At 42.4% G+C, this 20,960-nt stretch overlaps 1 protein-coding gene across 3 annotated transcripts in view; it reads right to left on the bottom strand.

Moving 5' to 3' along the window:
* Positions 1 to 20,960, bottom strand: part of LOC114034520 (L-gulonolactone oxidase) — a 53,437-nt gene that overhangs the window by 23,890 nt on the left and 8,587 nt on the right. For all 3 annotated transcript variants that reach the window (XM_027850271.1, XM_027850263.1, XM_027850253.1), the window contains exons 5-6: positions 17,967 to 18,057; positions 9,414 to 9,599 (exon numbers count right to left, since the gene is read on the bottom strand). In XM_027850271.1, coding sequence (XP_027706072.1) covers positions 9,414 to 9,599; positions 17,967 to 18,057 — 277 coding nt within the window. The remainder of the gene's footprint in view (positions 1 to 9,413; positions 9,600 to 17,966; positions 18,058 to 20,960) is intronic.

A 20,960-nucleotide genomic window follows, 5' to 3' on the forward strand; every position in this document is an offset into this window, starting at 1 on the left:
CCAAGTAGCTGCCTTAAAAAATAGGAAACTACCAAATGATCTGCTTCCCCGGACCCACTCCTTCCGTTTCCCCTCCTCTCCATCACTTGGCCACAGCCCTTCAGGCATCCTGGTTTTGAAAGCTGATTTCATGCTATTTTCTCTAGTTACAAATATTGCTAAGTATGTCTGGGAGGGGGGACGCTATAGCAGAATTCAAATCCTAGAACTCCAACCAGAAACGTCAGAAAGGGCATATGGCCTTCTGTTAGCTGGAAAGTAGAAGGATTTCTAGGAGAAAGGAGTCAGTGTAGGGGTGGTGCTTACATTGTAGTGACCATCTGGGCTATACTGAAAGCCAAAACTCATTCATCGGAGGAGCCAAGATGCTTTGAGGTTCTTCTCTTGTTTAAGGGGAAAAAGGGGTCACTCCTAAAGTAATGAGAGGGTGAGCAGAAGGAAGGCTTGAGAGGAAATACAAGGAGATCTATCTTTGTCGCATTCACTTTAAATTGCTAGAAGCCTCAGGCCACCAATTAGTAGGTTTGGGGGAATCCCAGCAGTCCCAGACCAGTCATGAGCTCTCTCTCAGATTCAATACAAGGCTCAGATTCAGTACAAGGAGGAAAGAGACAAATCCTGCCCTTTAGAAACTTACAGTCTAACGGAGGGGGTGTATGAAACGTGGATGCACCAATACTGTATAATGTGCCATAAGGAATGATGAACATTAAGAATTCAGAGAAGTGAGGTGAACCATACCAGCAATATAATATCCCCAGTGGCTCTTAACAGTCTAAAAGGAAAATAGCTCTGAAAGACTTAAGAACACTGATTAACTTCATAATCGCTAATCACTCCGGAAGTGATAAAGTGTGTCCTTGGCAGAGAGGGGATGGACTAGAGGTGCAAAATGAGATATGCATTTTCAGATAGAGCCAATCAATGAGGGAATTTGTTTGGCTTAACTATATATATTTATTGCAAGGGAGGGCATTTGTTTGGGGGAGAAAGGGAAAAGAGTTGTGGAGGAGGAATGGAAAGGGAGTGATAATGATGCACCAAAAGAAAAGAAAGAGAATGGAATAAAAATATGGACAAGAGAGCAGAAGAAAGTTGAGAAGGGGACAGACAAGGAGGGCAGTGCTGTAATTTAACAGCATCTATTATATGCTACTTATTACAATACACTATTTACTATATACTATATACTACAATATGCTATTTAGAATATATACTTTAAAATATGTAAATATATATATTTTGTATATATATAAATATATATATTTAAAAAACTTGAACTGTTCATAAAATTGATTCATGATTTCATATACAATCCTCTTTTTCTGTTCTTTTGTATATTGAAATGTTTGCTTGTTAAGTTTGTAGTATTGAAAAAAAGAAAAATTTAAAACAAAACAATATAAACAGAAAGACCATCACTACCAACTACAAACTGGAAAACAAAAGCTGTGTAATTATAATGACCGAGTCTGGCCTCAAGAGAGAGACAAGAGAATGTATCTCTGCTTTCTCTGTAGAGGTGAGGAACTGCAGATGTGGAACATTGCATAGTCAAGCTCGAATGATCATTGGCTAGTTTGCTAAACTGCTTTTTTCACTGTTTTTTTTTAATTCATTATTACAAGGGAAGATGGGAAGATGAAAGGATTCAGAAGGGAGGATGATATGAAAACAGAAGACATCAACAAAAAATTAAAAATAGATATGATACCAGTAGAGTGTTGTGAATGCAAAGAATCAAGACAAAATGCCAAGAGAAAGTTGACGATCAAGAAATTGCTTTCATGAGGTGAGGGGGGAGTGGGGAAAGTGCATCAGGGAGAGCTCGACTTGACCTTCAACAGACAAGAATATTTTGTTGTGGTTGCTGAATCATTTTCAGTTGTGCCTGACTCTTGTGACCCCATTTGGGGTTTTCTTGGCAGAGATACTGGAGTGGCTTGCCATTTTCTTCTCCAACTCATTTTACAGATGAGGAAACTGAGGCAAACAGGGTTAAGTGACTTGCCCAAGGTTACATAGCTACTAAGTGTCTGAGGCCAGATTGGAACTCAGGAAGAGGAGTCTTCCTGACTCTAGGCCTGGTGCTCTCTCCACTGTACAACCTAGCTGCCCTTAGGCAAGGACATGGAGGGCATCTATTCCTGAGAGAAAGAATGACCTATGTAAAGACATAAAAGCAGGAAGGGGTTGGTGGATGACCAGATCATGTGACTGATGGCCAGCAGTCCAGTTTGACTGGAAGGTAGGGTTTGTTCCCGAGAAGCATGAGGAGATACAGGGCCAGATGGCCTGCTACATCAAAGGATCCCATTCCCTGATAAGGGGGCCACTATCTCCTGTGGCAGGGGGTCAGAAAGGAGCAATGGCCAATGGACCCAAAGGAGCAATAGACAGTAGTGGAATTCAAAGCAGTCTGTAAATAGTCCTGGTATATTCTGTTTGTGCATTGGGAGGGCAAATAGTTTCCTGACTTTATCTCTTCTTGTTAAAGGACAAAGGGTAAACCTAATGTAAACATCTCCTTCTTTCCTCAGTTCAACAAACGTTTATTAACTCATCACTACGTGCAGGGCGAGAAGGAGTATGGTATGAGCTTTAGAGTCACAAAGACTTGAGTTTAAATCCTGCCGCTGATGCATACTGGTCTAGTGACCCTGGTCAATCACTCACCCTCTCAGTGGTCCAAGAAATCCTCTAAGATTCCAAGTTGAAGAGGAAACACTGATCTGTACTGGGAATGAAATCCTGAGTCCTGTCTATGAGTAAGGAAGGCACTGGCCTACCTGCTGGGGATGCGAAGGTGGGATAAGATGTTCCACACATTCATAGAAGCTGAAAGGAACCTTAGAGATCATTTCATTCAATCCCTTGATTTTATAGGCAATGAGGTCCATAGTCAAGTAACTTGCCCAAGGTCACACAAGTATTAAATAACCAGAGCTGGGATTTGAATCGAATCCCTTTGACCTCAAATTTAGGGCTCTTTGCTTGACACCATGTTCATAAACAAACAAACAAAAAAAAAACTATGGTACAAGGCAGAATAGGATAAGGGAGTGATTTCAAAAGGTAGCAATGAAAGAGAATTCCATTTCAACTATGGGGGACTGTGAGAGCAAAAGTACATAGAAGAAAGCGGGTGGGACAATATTTGGGAATAGCAAATTGTCTGATATTGCTGAAGCATGACATATAAAGGGAGGGGGCTGAGAAATCTGCAAGGGTAAGTTGGATATATTACAAAGAGCCTTGAATGCCTTAATAAGGAGTCTATAATTTATTTGGTCATCAATGAGAAATCAATGAAGAGTGTTGAGTAGAGGAGCAGCATGAACAAAGCAGTAATTGGGGATGACATGAAGTCCTATGAAGACTCGATAGGAGAGAGGGGAGAATGGAAACTGAGAAACACCTTAGGAGTTGATTACAATCATCAAGGCAAGATCTGCTGAAATCTTAGTGCTTGTGGTAGGATTGGGAAGAAGATATATGTGAGAAATATTTAGGAAACAGAATAGACAGATCTTGGCTGCTAGTTCAATGATAGGAGGTGATCAGATTGAATTTGGGTGATTGAGAAGATGGCTGCCATCAGTAAAAAGAGCAGTTAAGGAGAGGGGTAGGGATTTGAGGGGGTGGGGAGCAAATAATAGCCATTTCCATTACATAGAGTCTTAAGAATTGCAAAACTCTTTAAATCTTTATATACATGATTTCATTTTATCCCTACAACTCGGTGAAGTAGATGATATTATTCTCATTTTACAAATTAGAAAATTGAGACTTCAAGAGGGTAAGTTATATACCCAAGGTTACACAGTTTAGAAGTGTCAGAGGCTGGATTCCAACCCAGATTTTTCTGAATCAAGGTGAGGAATTCAACTTCAGACATGCTAAGTTTTAAGTAGTACCAGAGCTTCCAAGTGGAGCTATGGAAGAGACCATTGAAAATAGAAGACTTGGGGCAGCTAGGTGGCACAGTGGGTAGAGCACCTGCCTTGGAGTTAGGAGGACCTGAGTTCAAATTTAGCCTCAGCTACTTACTAGCTGTGTGACTCTGGGCAAGTCACTTAACCCCAACCACCTCCAAGAAAAGAAAAGAAAAGAAAGGACTTGAGCTGTAGATAGAGGTGAAAGGTTGAGATCAAGATTTGTAAGTGATATGTAGAAAGGATATGGAAGAATGGCAGTTTATGAGATTCCCGATTGAGACAAAGTTCAGGGATAAAAGTGATGAGGGCTCTGAACAGAGCCTTTGAAGATACCCAAATTTAAGGAACGGGAGGAGAATGAGTGGCCAGATAAGGATAGACAAGAAGCAACCAGAGAAAGAGAACCAGAATAGTAGCATATCATGGAAGTGAAAGGAGAAGAGTACCCAGAAGACTGAGATACTCATGCCAACTGTTGTAGAACAAGTAAAACACTCTTTTTAAGCTTGCCACTCTCCCTCTGGCTTGCGCTCTGCCACCTCAAAATCTTTCTAGGGCTTCCTTATACCTACAAGATATGATCATAGGATCATGATGCATATAATACCCATCTTGGTCCTGCCCTCAGATATTCATGTCTAGTTGGGGATGTAAGACGGATATGGGAAAAAATCATAAATAATACAAAGATAAGTAACTAAGTAGTCAACCAAGGTATAGGTAATAAGTGCTAGAGGAGGTCACCAAAATAAGTCCTTTCACCAAGGATTGGAAGGAAGCGGGTAGAAGGTAGGATGAATTTCTCAGGGAAGTTTAGGATTTTAGCTAAGTCTCAAAAGGTCATTAAGACTGAGACTAACAGAGAAGAAAGGAAAACCATTCTCCATTTGGAATAAGGAGTGTGTTTGCTGTTGTTCAGTCGTTTCAGTTGTGTCCAACTCTTCGTGACCCCATTTGGGGTTCTCTTGGGAAAGATACTGAAGTGGTTTGCCATTTTCTTCTCCAATCATTTAAGGTAGTAGAATTCAAAGTGAAGGGAGAGGCTAGGGGACAAGCCCTGACCTCAAGGGGTAGCACAGTTGGAAGGACCAGTAATTACCCAGGTTCTTATTTAATTTATTTTTTCCTTGTGACTCATAATTCCCTTATTTCAAAATAATTAACATCGATTGGGTTGGGAAAATTTGGCTGGGAAAATTTCGGGTTGAAACAAGTCTTTCTTTCCTGCAGCATCTATTTTGAAGGTTTGGGATTAGTAGCTTAGGTCCCAGAAGTCTTCGCCCTGGCAAGGTTGGGTTTGGCTGCCTTAGGGTCAGTGAGCCTTGGAATCACTGGATTTGGTGATTTTAGAGTCTGACCTGTTCCCACTGGCTTTGGATGATTTTGTCAGATTGCTTTTCTTAGCGTCAGGAGTCTAAGCGAGCTTGGTAATCTTAGGGTCAAAGGCTTTGGCAACCTCTGAAGTTTATTAGCTTTGTAGCCTTGGGCAAGTTCTTTAATTTCCCTGGGCCTCAGTTTCCCCATCTATAAAAAATGAGGGGTTGTCATGTAAGGTCCTTTCTGACTCTGGGAGTACAGCTTTGTGGTGCAGTGGACAGAGTGCTGGACCTGGAGTCAGGAAGACTCATCTTCCTGAATTCAAATCTGGCCTCAGATACTTACTGGGCAAATCACTTAACCCTGTTTGCCTCAGTTTCCTCACCTGTCAAATGAGCTGGAGAAGAAAATGGCAAACCACTCCAGAATTTTTGCCAAGAAAACCTCAAAAGGAGTCACAAAGAGTCAGACGCGACTGAAAAACGACTAAACAAGCATGACTAGGGTGTGAGGGGCAATGGTGTATAAAATCAACTTGGAAAGATTAGTTGGCACCAGATTATAAACTGCTTTAAATGCTAATCAGAGGAATTGTACTTTTATCTTGGAGTCAACAGATAGCCACTGAAGCTTCCTAAACAAGAAAGTGAGTGGGGCTAATCGCTTAACCTCTCCGGACTTCAGTTTCATCATCTGTGAAATGAGGAGATTTGAAGAGATGACCTCTGAGGGCTCGTCCCACTCTAAATCTATAAACCTAATGATCTTGATAATCTGGATGGAGTTTCTGTTTGAGCATTTTCCTACTCACTCAGGATTCCATTCTGAGATAAGTCACACCTATCTCTGCTGCCCTTCAGAACCCCCTTTTAATGTAATGGGGATAATAATCAGACCAGTTTTCCAGGAAGTCACTGAGTTTTTTAAGATTAGGCGCTCTTGAACCACTCTGTGTGTGTGTGTGTGTGTGTGTGTGTGTGTATGTATATTTATGTATCTTTGTATGCATATGTATCTGCATGTATATGTATATATGTATCTATATATGCATATATAATTATGCATGTACAAATATATATACACACATATACATATATATATATATATATGTATTTATACACACATTTTTTTGAAGCTGCCAGTTTGGACTTGATTATTCCCAGATTTTGTCATGTTTAATCATGGGTTACCCCTGAAGCCTAGGACAGTTCCAGGTGCTATAGAACCACTGACATCAATCAGTTTTAATAGTACCCATTTCAGAGTAGTTTTGAATTTACTTTCTTTGCCTCTGAGAGGATAAAGAAGGACCTCAGGATCGCCTTACCCTGGCAGTCAAGTCTCAACTAGAGTGATCCAGGACATCATCTCCGCTCTCTCCTGACCGGCCATTTTAGGCTGGGGTCAGCCCTGGCAAGAGATTAGCTTAGTCTGGTGATACCAAGATGCGACTTTTAGCTAAGGGCCAAGGCAGGGCTGAGATTTTTTCTCTTTGCCCATTCTCATTAATATTCAACTTCTTAAATTCAGCAGCCAAACTTAAACAACATTCTGAAGTACTACTATCTCAAGATGATACATAGAGAAGAACTCAGAGTTTGTTTTTGTTGTTGTTGTTGTTTTTCATTCGTGTCTGACTCTTCATGATCCCATTTGGAATTTTCTTGGCAGGGATGCTGGAGAGGTTTGATATTTCTTTCTCCAGCTCATTTTACGGATGAGGAAACTGAGGCAAACTGAGTTAAGTGACTTGCCCAGGGTCACCCAGCTAGTAAATGTCTGAGGCTAAATTTGAACTCAGTTCTTCCTGGCTCCAGGCCTGGAGTTCTATCTACTGCACCACCTACTTAATATTCTCCTGCACAATATCATATATTCCATTTCTGTGCCTTTGCAGAGGTTACTGCCCCCCACCCCGGCTCCCCTTCCCCCACACCCCATGCCAGGCATGATCTCCTCCTAGATTTCATCCCTTAGAACTCCTAGCTCCCTTCAAGGCTCAGTTTCTCCTTGCTAGCACCCCTCCCCATTATTTTGTACATATTTTGTATCTAATTATTTCTACATGGATTATTTTCCTTCCAGCAGAATGTTTAAGTTTCTTGAGGGCAGTGATTGCTTGTTATTTGTTTTTTGTATCCTCTGCAACTAGCACAGTGCTTCGCATACAGTCATCACTTAATGGGGCAGCTGGGTGGGGTACAGCAGATAGAGCGCGGGGCCTAGAGCAGGAAGACTCATCTTCTTGAATTCAAATCTCGCCTCAGACACTGGCTAGCTGGGTGACCCTGGGCAAGTCACTTAACTCTGTTTGCCTCAATTTCCTCATCTGTGAAATGAGCTGCAGAAGGAAATGGCAAACTATTCCACTATTTCTACCAAGAAAACCCCAAATGGGGTCACAAAAAATCAGTCACTACTGAAAAGACTGCACAACAACAAAACAAAAATATTTAATGTTTTTAAATTAATTTTAAAAAATTATTAAAAATAAATTTAAAAAATTTTTTTCAACCAACAAAAATCTATTTTCTCTTACCTTCTCCCTACCCCTTTAGCAAATGCTTGTTGAATTGAATTGTTCGGTAGTAAGGTAGTAAGTGGTTAAGCTGGGGTTTGAACCCATGATTCCAAATCCAGAGTTCTTTTCACTGTGCAATAAATACTATCTAAGTGCCCCATTACTCCAAATGGATTGACCTTATGGAAACCCAGAAAAGGGAATCTGTCCTCTTATCTGTCCATCTTGATTTATCTCCTACTCCTAGCAGTACCTAATGCTTCGTTCCAGAGAACCTTCAAAGCAGCCGCCACACCACACCTCCAGGCTGTTATTTATTGAGCAAATTCCCTTAATCAAATGGTTGAAAATTCCAGCCCAGGCTCACCATGAACCAGTTTTATTTATGGCCCTGCTTCTTTGCAATGGAGATAACTGTCAGGAGTATATGATGGAAACTGATAACAGCTAGATCAATAGTGTATCTGAAGCACCGCAGAGGACAAAGACAGCCAGCTCTAGGAGGAACAAAGGCCAGTCGGAGAATGTAGCCTAACCGGCAATGTGCCCAGCAGCCAAGCCCTCTGGCCCTCCCCAGGGGAGAGGTCTCTGGTTAGGGGCATAGTTGCTGTCCATCCCAAGCAAGGAAGTTTCTAGGTAGGATTTGGACAAAGGCCCTAGTATTCATGGGAGCTTCTGCTCTTCATTAGCTTGAACCCAAGAGATGAGATTGGGGCAGCTAGGTGGTGCACTGAACAGAGTGCTGGCCCTGGAGATGGGAGAATCTGAGTTCAAATCTGACCTCAGAAACTTACTAGCTGTGTGACCCTGGGCAAGTCACTTAACCCTGTTTGCTTCAGTTCCTCATCTGTAAAATGAGCTGGAGAAAGAAATGGCAAACCATTCCAATATCTTTGCCAAGAAAACTCTAAATGGGGTCATGAAGACTTGGATACAATTGAACAGTAACTAGACCCTCCGGTGTTAAAGAAGTAATATAAATTAACATTCGTTGCAGAGAAGTCAGTTCTTTCCAGAACCCGAGCTCCTGACATCATCTATCTGCCTGCCTCAATTCCTTCCCTCTTCCATCCAGGCTGTAAATAAAGCTGCTGAGAGAAGTTCCTGCTATTGCAATCCATGGTTTAAGAGGACTAAGAGTAGTGAAGGACTACTCACACCAGCATGACCCAGAGGCAGAATTAGGGTGAATTGACAGGGGCTTTGCTTCCAAGGCACTGAAAAATCAGATGGCACTACTAGCAATTGCAATCTTTGAACAGGATAGCTCACAAACTTAGTGCCTCATTAATGGGAATTAGTAGGTTAAAAACAGGAAGCATTCTTCATATACTACAAACGAGTTCCTCCCTAATCCCTTCATAACTCGGTCTCCTCTCTTTAATGCATACTCCTGCCCTCTTTAGGCTCCTTGGAGTAGCCTGAGTATAGGGGGATTTTTGTCTCCCCACTATAACGTGGTATCCTGGTATCTTTTCTCCCCATCCACTTGATGGCATTTGTCTCCAGAAATTGATCTGGAGGCATTTTTTTTTTTTTGTTAATGTTTGTCCAAGGAGCCCAAATTCTCAGTCCCTCTCTGGCATGACTCTCAAAAGGCTTCTGTGGGACATTGAGGCAGAATGAGAGAAGCGTACCTCCTTAAGGGTGGAAGGAAAGGAAGTCTCTTGCAGATGGAACTGCGGCACACACTGGAAGGTGACGGTGAGGACGATACCAAGGCAGCCCAGGTGCACGAGGGAAGCCTTGAATAAGTCCGCATTGCTGGTCTCCGAGCACTCGATTACTGTACCTGCTGCTGTCAGCAGAGATAATGCCACCACCTGGAACGGCAAGAAAAAGAAAAACCACATCTCAGACCCATCAGACTTCCTGATCTGATTAATCATTCAAGCCCAAGCTCACAGTACCTGAGGGAGTGAACCTAAAGACTGGGGACTAGAAAAGGGGGTAGTATCTGAGGAGGGGTAGCTTATGCTTCTCTGGAGAGCTAGGAGCTAAGAGGCGAATGGCCAGCACCACATTTTAAATGAGGTCATGAACCTCCAATCCCATGAAGCCTCTGGAAGCCCTAAAGAGGGAGCAGCATCCCAGCTTGGGGCATGGAGGTGATAAATTCAGCTGTCTCCGGTTAAAAGTCAAATATCAGGTGTAAAACACAGCTACAAATGTGGACATTCTAGATGCTGGTACTAACCCTAAGAAAAAGCCAAAACCCCTTGGACTCTTGGCTTTTCTCTTACTTTTTTCTTTTTTTTTTTTTTGCAAGGCAATTGGGGTTAAGTGACTTGCCCAGGGTCATACAGCTAGTAAGTGTAAAGTATCTGGTCTGAGACCAGATTTGAACTCAAGTCCTCCCGACTCCAGGGGAGGTGCTCTATCCACTGCACCACCTAGCTGCCCCTGGGCTTTTCTCTAGATGAAGTGTGACAACCACAGGGAGGTTTACTTTCAAAGGAAGAGGTCTCATGGTCTCATCCTGGTTTTTTTCCCCTAGCCCTATTGCTTCACTATAGGACTTGGTTCTTTGTGCCTCAGTTTCTTTCCATATCCCATAGGCAGTAATACTTTCTACTAATACAGAAGAGTTATAAGAATTTCAGTTCTTCCAACACAAAGATGTATCTGGGAAAAGCGAAATACAAAGCAAGTGCCTAAGTGTGTATGCGTGTGTGTGTGTGTGTGTGTGTGTGTGTATACACAGAAGTACACATACACATGTGCCCCAGTCAGAGTAGGAAAAATAAACAGACTGCTGTGAGCGCCAGACCTTTGAGAATCAATAAAGCTGGGTTTGATTCCTAGCTTTTGACTCTGCCGCTAGCTAGCTGTGTGACTATGGGCAAAGTGTCACAGGAACCTTGGCCTCAGTCCTGGTCACCTGATTCCCAGTGTCTTTGAGACTTCCCCAGGAACCCTGTTCCAGGTCACTCACATCCTGAACTCTGTCTTCGCCCTAGGGAGCCCTGCATCAATCCATTTGCTTCTTGGCCTCTGTCTCCCCCCTCATCAGAGCCTCCCAATTCATCTTGTATCTAGGCCATAGATGAGGGCCTTTTTGCTCCAGAGATTTTTACAGTTCTGTGGAGGCCTTTCTTAGAGCTGACCCACTTTCAACCATTTGCTTCTGCCTACTGTGTGACAGGCCTCCTGAACCTTGACAGATCACTACTTGTTCCAAGGTTGGACCTTAGGGAGATCCTTGAAAAGTCTAATCATCTGCCTCCCTCAGTAGACCTCTCTCCAGTCCCTGATACTCTGCCTGGTCTCATTCCTCAATGGTTAGCATATTTTCACCTCATCAAACTTTCCCGATCCCAACGATTCTGAATCGCCAGCTACAGAAGTACACACCCTAATACCTAATCCCCAACTGCCTGATACCCTATCTCCCGCCTTATCCAGGCCCCAATGTCCAACCCCATATCTACCTAACCCTTCTGCATGCTAGTTCAATAATTAACAAATTTGCTTGCATCCTAAACCTTTTTCTTTCTTATTCCTTCTATCTTCTAGCTCTCATTGAGTTCTGGGCTCCCTTCTGATAAAACTGCACCCCTAGCTACTCTGGTTACACATCCAATCATAGACCAGTGGACGATGACTCCAGGTCACCCTCGTTCCTTCTTCTATGAGTTCTGTGACTTACTCACAGTCTTTCTCTCCTCCCCTGATAGTAGGAGACTTCAACATATATATCGATACTTCCCCCAATATCCTCACTTTCTAGTTTCTCAATCTACTCAATTCCCATGACATTCTCCTCCTCTCCATCTCAGTTACCCACAGAAATGGTCAGATCATTGATCCTGTCATCACCAATAACTGTTCCACATCCATGTTCATGAACTTTGAAATCTCTTTATCTAAAAATAAAATAATAACGGCTAACATTTATGTAGTGCTTAATATGTGACAGGTACTAAGCTAAGTGTTTTACAAACGTTAACTCATTTTATTCTCACAATAACCCTAAGAGGTAGGTGCTATTATTGTCCCCATTTTATAGTTGGGCAAACAAACAATGAGACTACTCTAATACTGAGACTGATAGTAAAGTGATTTGCCCAGGGTCACACAGCTAGTAAGTGTCTGAGGTTGGATTTGAACTCAAGGCCCACCTTACTCTAGGCCCACCAATCCATTCATTGTGCCACTTTGCTGCCTTATCTGATCATAAGATCAGATATCGCTCCATCTTTCCCCCTACCTTATGACCCCTAACCTTGTTCTTCATCCTCATCATGACTTCCAGTACCTCCATCCTAAGTTTTTCCCAGGCCAAAACTCCTGCAGCATCTACCTTTTCCTCCTTTCTCTATCTTGACCCCTTAGTAAACCATTTTGACTGGACCCTATCCTCTCGACTTGCCCCCTTGTCCAATCAAAGGTCATACCTTGGATCATTGCCCAACCTTGGACTACTCCCACCAACCAAATACCTTCTTATTCTGTCCCTGAAAACATCCAATTAACATTCAAGCAACCTCTTCCCCAGGCACTGGGGATCCAAGTACAAAGAATGAAATAATCCCTAATCCCTATTCTTCAGAAGCTGGCATTCTAATAGAGTGAACAGAAAATAAATACATGAATATGCAATAAATATATACAAATGAGGATTGAGCGTATAAGATTAAGGCCTTATTCATGTCCTAAAATATTAAGAAATAACATTAGGAAAATATTACATATAGAGTTCTTATTTTCACTTGTAAAGACCTAAACAGTCTTCCTGAAACTTAATCAGCTTCAGAGAGGGATCTTAATTTCCTGAGACTCAGAGCTTGTCTTGTAAATGAGTAATAATCTCTTCTTGTTTAATTCAATTAAGAGAAATTTCTCTTTGTACACCTTGGACTAGATTGAATAGGGGAATTAGCGGAGATAAAGAGGCAGTGATTGGGTTGGGAGAGATAACTCTCTAAGGGGGCCCCCTACATCTACCTCATTGTTGCCTTTGTTGGGTAGATTAAAAAAAACAACAACCCAAAATCAAACTATATACCTTCATTTTGTGTGGTGGAATTTTGTCTTTTAGGATTGCTATGAAATATGAGAGGACCCTTCTTGGGTAAGAGATATTTCCAGTTATCGAGGGGGCAAAGGAGGGAGGGAAGATGGAAGGAAGGAAAGAAAAAAGGAAGGAAGGAAACATGCATTAAACACCTATCGTGTACCAGCCACTGTGCTAAGCACTTTACAAATATCATTTCATTGGATCCTCAAAACAAACCTGGGAGGTGTTATTATTATTATCCCCATTTACAGTCGAGGAAATTGAGATGAAAAGAGGTTAAGTGACTTGCCCAAGATCATACAGCTAAGTGTCTCATTTGAACACATTTGAACTCAGGTCTTCCTGATTACTGGTCCAGCCTTTACTTACTTGGCTGCCTTATGTAGCTGCCTCTAGGGGACTGGGGACTTGGACTTAGGCTGTCCTTGACCTTGAGTATAAGTCACAGGGCAACTAAGTGGTCAAGACTTTTCATCTTCCTGAGTTCAAATTTGGCCTCAGATACTTACTAGCTGTGTGACCCTGAGTAAGTCGCTTAACCTTGTTTACCTCAGTTCCTCATTTGTAAAATGAGCTGGAGAAGGAAAAGGCAAACCACTCCAGTATTTTTGCAAGAAAACTCCAAGTAGGGTCATGAAGAGTTGGACGGGACTGAATAATGAGACCACAAGTCACCTGACCCCTCTGAGTCTCAGAGTTTCCTCATCTGTAAAAATCGTTTTAAAGGTTTTGTTTTTCTTTCTTTTTCTTTTTCCTTTTGTTTTTTCAGCCAAAAACAAGGTTTATTGAAGATTCGCCATATTAGCTAGACTGTTAAGGAATCTGAGCATCCGTGAGCTATTGGCTAGATTGTGAAAATCTGAGCAGTGGCTAGATTATAAGAATCAGAGCCTTTTTTCTTTCTTTTTCAAAGAGGAGAGGAGGTAGGAAAAGAAAGTGGATGTGTGTTCATTAAAAAAAAACAAACCAATTTTTAAGCCAAACCTAAAAAAGGAGAAAAAACATTTGAATTTTTTCAGCACAACAAAAAATAAATATATTAAATACTATATTAATATAATAATAAATTAAATATATTAAAAGAGAGTTGGACCAGATGACCTCCAGCAGCCCTCCCAGCCTTAACACCTGCTTCACAAGGTTGTTATGAGGATTAAATGAGATCATGAAGGTTAACTTTGTAAAATGAAGAGGAAATGCATTATAAAGAACACTGAATCTGGAATTGGAGGGCCTGGGATCAAATCCAGCCTCAGGGGCTTACTCCCTGTGGGACCTTGGCAAATTATCTCCCTGGGCATCAGTTTCCTCATATATAAAATGGGAGGAAGGGTTGGACAAAGGATCTCTGAGCTATGTGTTATCATCCCACCTCTTACACCTACTACCTCTGTGATCTAGAGCAAGTCCTTTCATCTTTCTGAGCCTCAGTTTCCTCATCTGTCAAATAACAAGGTTGGCCTTGATGAACCCTTCTAGTTCTAACTTTGTGATCTTAAGTAATATTAATTATTATGATGGTGATCCTATGTCATGGTGGGCTGGAAAATCCATGCTCACCTCCACTCATTCCTCGGCTTCCTTTTGTTTTGGGGAAAAGGCAGAGAGCCCAGGACTGCAGGTGGCACTTGGGAAATTAACCGTAACTTCCCCTATGGCCTTCATTTCCAAATTAAAACTCTCTTCTGTTTCCCCCTTCAAATGTTCCTCCACACTTTGTTACCTGCTGATTTGGAGGAAAATTGCTTTTGACAAGTACTGCTGATGCTGTTGTGCTCAGGGTGAAAGAACAGATAACGCTGAACTAATTTCTGATTAATCATAGTCCAAGTTTGTGGGGTAGAATAAGGCCTCTTGCCAGCTGGGGATAGGAAGGATCCAGAAAAAGCTTTTTTAAAAAGGTAAGATTTCACATAGAAAATGAGTGAATTGTGGTGTCCCATTCTAATTCTGGGGTTCAGGAACCCAACTGAACTTTAGACTATGAGGCAGCTAAGGGGGACATTGGATATGGTATTGGACTTGGAGTCAGGTCATTTGTTTTAACAGGATGTTCAGTCGTGCCTAACTCTTTGTGGCCCCATTTGGGGTTTTCTTAACAAAGATACCGGAGTGGTTTGCCATTTCCTTCTCCAGCTCATTTTACAGATGAGGGAACTAAGGCAAATAGGGTTTGTGATTTGCCCGGGATAACAGTGTCTGAGGCTACATTTGAACTCAGGTCTTTCTGACTCCAGGCTCAGCACTCTATCCACTGAGCCACATAACTACCCTACAAGGAGCCCATACACACAGTCTTCTAACTCCCAGTATGTCCCTCATGTCCAGAATGTACTCTCTCTTCAGTTGGTCAATCACCAAACATTTATTAAGCACCTACAGGTAGCTAGGTAGTATAGTAGATAAGAGTACCAGACCCGGAGTCAGGAAGACTCCTCTTCCTAAGTTCAAATTTTAACCCTGCTTGCCTCAGTTTCCTCATCTGTCAAAAGAACTGGAGAAGGAAATAACAGACCACTCCAGTATCTTTGCCAAGAAAACCTCAAATGGGGCCACAAAAAATCAGACATGACTGAAACAACTTAACAACAAAAGCGCCTACTATGTGCCAGGCACTGTGCTAAATGCTGGAGATACAAAAAGACAATCCCTGCCCTCAAGGAGCTCACAGTCCAATAGGGGAGACAACCAGCAAACACATATATACAATCAAGTTATGTAGGTGATAAATAGGAAATAATTAACAGAGGAAAGACATTAGAATTAAGAGGGGCTGAGAAAGGCTTCCTGTAGAAAATAGGATTGTAGTTGGGACTTAAAGGAAGCCAGGGAAGGCAGGAGGCAGAGATAGTGGGAGAGTGTTCCAGGCATGGGAGACAGACAGAGAAAATGCCCAGAGTCAAGAGATGCAGTGTCTTGTTTGAGGAAAAGCAAGGAGGCCAGTGTCAATGGATTGGCGTACATGGGGAGAACAAGATGTAAGAAAACTGGAAAGGCAAGAGGGGGCTAGGTCATGAAGGGCTTTGAATGCCAAGCCAAGCATTTTGTATTTGTTCCTGGAGTCAATAGGGAACCCCTGGAGTTCGTTGAGTGGGGGAGTGATATGATCGGGTCTGAATTTATGGAGTGGGGATGGTGTGTGTGTGTGTGTATGTGTGTGTGTGTGTGTGTGTGTGTGATATGCCGGAACCTTCACTTTAGGAAAATCACTTTGGTGGCTGAATGGAGGATGGATTAGAGTGAGGAGAGACTAGAGGCAGACAGACCCACCAGCAGGCTACTACAATAATCCAGGCTTGAGGGGATGAGGGCCTGCACCAGAGTCGGGGCAGCGTCAGAGGAGAGAAGGGGGCGTATCTACAGACCTGACAACAGACCAGTCTTCACTTTGGCCTCGCAGAATCCTAGCTTCTTGTAGAGCTCAGCTCAAGGCCCTCCTCCTGTGGGAAACCTATCCTGATTGCCCTGGTTGCTAGTCCCCCATCCCTCCACCAAAAGGTCTTTGTACCTACTTTTTATGTATCTTATATTAAGTTTTCTGAGCAAATGTTGTACCCCACCCCTCTCCCCCGTAGAACATTAAGTGTTTTTAAGGCAGGAAATGTTTTATTTTTGTCATCATATCCCCAGTGCCTAGCACACAGTAGATGCTTAAAATTGCCTCCTGAATGAATAACCATTTTACAGGTAAGGAAACTGACCTAGAGAAGTTAATGGACTTATCCATAATCAAACAGCTTCGGCCGGGTCAGGGCCAGGACTCCTGACTCGAAGATCACCAGCATTTCCACTACGTTTACTGTCCCTCAGAGGTGAATGAGAACTTAGGGGCCATCTAGTTCAATCTCCTACCCCATGCAGTAATATGCCACCCGTGATGGCTGGTTATCCAGCTTTGCTATGGAAGAACCCAGGACTTTCCAAGGAACCAACTCTATTACTGATTGGCCCTGAGAGTAGCAGGCTCCCTGAAGGATTATGTTCCAAAAGAGTAGGCATGAGGGGCAGCTAGGTGGCACAGTGGATTCAGGAGGACCTGAGTTCAAATCCAGTCTCAGACACATAACACTTACTAGCTGTGTGACCTTGGGCAAGTCACCTAACCCCATTGCCTAGCCAAAAAAAAAACAAAACAAAAGAGTAGGCATGGTCTAGTGAATCTGTTTTATAGCAGATTGCCCTTCTGAGTGGTGGGACCTGACCATTGCTGGTGGTCTGACCCAGACCTGCCCCACACTGCTGTTCCCAAGCATCTTCCTGTCATGCCACAACGTATGTTAGGTTCCCTTCCTCCCACCCCTTTATAACTCTAGCTCTGGGAGCAGTAATCAGATCAATACAACCAATGCCAGGAAATGATGAGCCAATTGTTCTACGATCCCACTCACTATCCCTGTGCCTTCTCTGTCCGAAACACTCCTCCCTGGCCACCATGCTCCTACTTTATTGCTTTTCTTTATTAAAATATAAGCTGAGAGAGGGCAGAGGCTGGCCTGTTTTTAGTATCCTCAGTACTTAGTACAGTACTGGCATACAGTAGGTACCTAACAGATGCCTTTTTTTTTCACTTATTCATGCTAATAGCAACAATATTGGTAATAATAATAGCAATAATAACTTCTATAGAGATTTAAGGTTTGCCAATTGCTTTATATAAATTATCTCACTATGACCCTGTGAGGTGTATATTATAGAGAGTATTATTCCCAATTCATTGATTAGGAAATTGAGGTTCAGAGGGCACAGAATGTACCCACGGTCATATAGGTAGTGTCAGATGTGGGATGGATTGGAACCCAGGTCTTCCCTACTCTAAAACCAGCACTCTACCCCAACTGATGAAGTGCTAATTATGATTTGATTCTATCACAAACTTACCTTTTGCAAGGTAACCAAGGCATTGAGGATTAATTTCATCTCCTTGAAGTCTCATAGGAAATTGCCATCTTAGGAAGGATCAAGGCTCCCTAGTAAACCCTGGCTCAGGGTAGCAGCCTTAATCCTTGACAGATTTCAGCCAAGGAACTGAGCTCTTCCTTCTCCTAGGAAGAGTTGGCTCCCCTGGAAATAAGAATGGATCCTTTCCAACTTTCACTCCTCTGCCTGAGCCCGTGATTTTGTGAATTACCTGCAGTTAGTATGTGATACTGGCATGGAACTCCATTCTCACCTGAGTCGGCAAAATGCCATGCTTGATTCCCGTGTTGTGGGTCCCTGTGCCAATCACACCAGCAGCAGTGACGTCTGACACGGCTCCCAAGCTGTGCCCACCAGACAAGGAGGCGGAAAAAGAGAAAGGTCAGAAGCAGTTAATTTTCCTTTGGAGGATAGATTACTTTTCCATGAAACAGTTGGATAGGTGTGTGCAGACCTAGGCCAGAATACCGAACTCAAGTCTCAGCCTGGCTGCTGTGTTTTGTCCTTTTCCCTTCCGATTCTAACATCCTGGTTCTCCTTTTAAAGCAACATGTTTATCCCAAGCCCTGGGGAGGTCAGAGTTCAAATCCTAGGATAGGAGTTCTAACATAGGTAATATGGTAGAGTGAGAAAAGCCCTAGATTTAGAGTCAGACGATGGGTTCAAATCCCGACTCTCTGACTTATTTACTCCCTGATGACCTCAGGTAAATCACTTCATGTCCCTAGGCATCAATGTCTTCTTTAATTAAGAAGGAATGAGGTTGGACTAGATAGGTCCTTTCCAGCTCTAAATCCTGTGATCAGTCAACAAGTATTTTTTTAAGCAACTACTTTGTGTCAGGCATTGGGCTAAGCTCTAGGGATACGGAGATAAAAGTCCCTGCCCTCAAAGAGCTTACATTCTATTGGGGGAGACAACATGTGCGTATATCATTATAGACAAGGTAAATAAAAGGTAATAATGGAGGGGAGGCAGTAGCAATCGGGGGAAAAATCAGGAAAGGTGTCTGGTAGAAGGCAGTGCTTGGGCTGAGTTTGGAAGGTTTGGGGAGGCAAGAAGACCTCAATTCAAATCCAGCCTCAGTCAATTACTACCTGTGTGACCTTGGGCAAGTCACTTAACCTCTGTTCACCTTGGAGGTAGCTAGGTGCTGCAGTGGATAGAGTGCTGGGCCTGGAGTCAAGGAGACCTGAATTCAAATTTAGCCTCAGACTCTTACTAGCTGCGTGACCCCGGGCAAGTCACTTAACCTCAGTTTGCCTTAATCCACTGGAGAAGGAAAATGGCAAACCACTCCAGTACCTTTGCCAAGAAAACACAGCGGACAACATGGTCAATGGGGTCATGAAGAGTGGGGCATGACCAAACGGCAACAAAAGAGGGAGAGCATTCTGGGCACCAAGATGGGAGATGGAGTGTTGTGCGTGCGGAGCAGCAGGACGGCAGAGTGAATAGTAAATGATAAAGCTGGAAAAATAGGCTGGACTCGGGTTGTAAAAGACTTTAAATGCCAAAGAGCCAGATCAGCAACGGGGAGGCCCTAGAGCTTACTGAATGGCGCTGACACGTTGGCACCTAGAATCTCTGCACCTGATAGACTGATAACCGCTTCCTCTGCCCTCCTTATCTCCAGATCTATGACCCAGGGCTCCTGGCTCTGCTCACTGGCTCTGACTTTCTTGGCTAAGTCACTTGAATCCACTGTACAACTAGAAGGTTGGAAGAGATGAGGTTGAAGGGCCCTTGGAGCTCGAAATGGGGGGACTCTGAAGCAAAGTTTCTTAACCTTTTTGTGTGTCTCGGATCCCTTCGGCAGTCTAGTGAAACGGCCTAGGGACCTCATCTCAGAAGAATGGTTTTAAATGCGTAAAATAAAATACATAGATTTACAAAGAAAACCAACAATATTGACACAGTTATCCATTTTTTTTAAACTCACTATCATTTGTTCTAAGGGAGTGGAAGGGAGGAGAAAGACATTGGCAGAGTCAGGAACCTGAGTTGCCCTGAGTTCAGATACCGAATAACATAACGAGACGCTCAAACTCAGCAGGGAAGCATGAGCGAGGCGGCTCACCTTCATAATCCCCAGGAGACTGAATGGGAGAAAATTCTAGCTTTCCTTGATTAATGATTATTGACAATTCTTTATATTATTATACAAATTATATTTTATTGTTTATTTTATTTATTATATATATTGTTACCTATTTTATATTAAACTTTTATTTTAAAAATTATGTAAATTTAATTTTTATTTTCTATTATATAAATATATTTGTTTAACATGTATTTATTATATAAATTTATTTTATCATATAAATCATTATATTTTGTTATATGTTTATTATGTAAATATATTTGTATTATTTATTAGTTTTATTGTTCAATTGTTTTCAGTCATATATGACTCTGTGACCCCTTTGGGGGTTTTCTTGGCAGAGATTCTAGAGTGGTTTGACATTTCCTTCTCCAGATCATTTTACAGATGAGGAAACTGAGGCAAACAGGGTCAAGTGACTTGCCCAGGATCACATGGCTAGTAAGTCTGAGGCCGGATTTGAACTCAGAAAGATGAGTTTTCCTGACACCACCTAATTGTTCATTATTTATTGATATTATTTATATATATGTGTATATATATATATATATAATATTCTAGCCCCTTAAGGTTACAATGCACTCTGCATACTTTACCTCATTCAATCTTCACAACTACCCTTCAGGCAGCTAGTGGAACAGTGGTTAGAGCCCTAGGCCTGGAGTGAGAACGACCCGAGTGGCTTCAGTCACTTACTAGCTGTGTGACCCTGGGCAAGTCATTTGACCCTGTTTGCCCCAGTTTCCTCATCTGTAAAATGAGCACAATAGTACTTACCCCCCTAGGGTTATGGGAATCAAGTAAAATAATATTTCTAAAAGTGCCTGGCACATAGTAGGAGCTATATTAATTTTTGCTCTTATTAATATCCTTCAGAGGTAGATGCTACTATTTCCATTTTGCAGACTAGGATAACTAAAACTCAGGGAGGTTAAGTGATTTTTCCCAAAGTCACAGAGCTGGTGAGTATTGGAAGTAGGATTTCAGCGCAGAATGGTGCTCATCTCATTAACTCCTATCCCCACTCCTGAGCTGCCTCCAGAAAGGGAAATGGAGCCCACCAGACTGGAACAAATCTGTTTTTAAGAATATGGCAGGGACTGTGCATTCCCCTAGGATAGAGACCATGACCACATTCTTATC

This window comes from Vombatus ursinus, unplaced genomic scaffold (assembly GCF_900497805.2).
Source record: "Vombatus ursinus unplaced genomic scaffold, bare-nosed wombat genome assembly UNPS02000580.1, whole genome shotgun sequence".
NCBI classification, from domain to species: Eukaryota; Metazoa; Chordata; class Mammalia; order Diprotodontia; family Vombatidae; genus Vombatus; species Vombatus ursinus.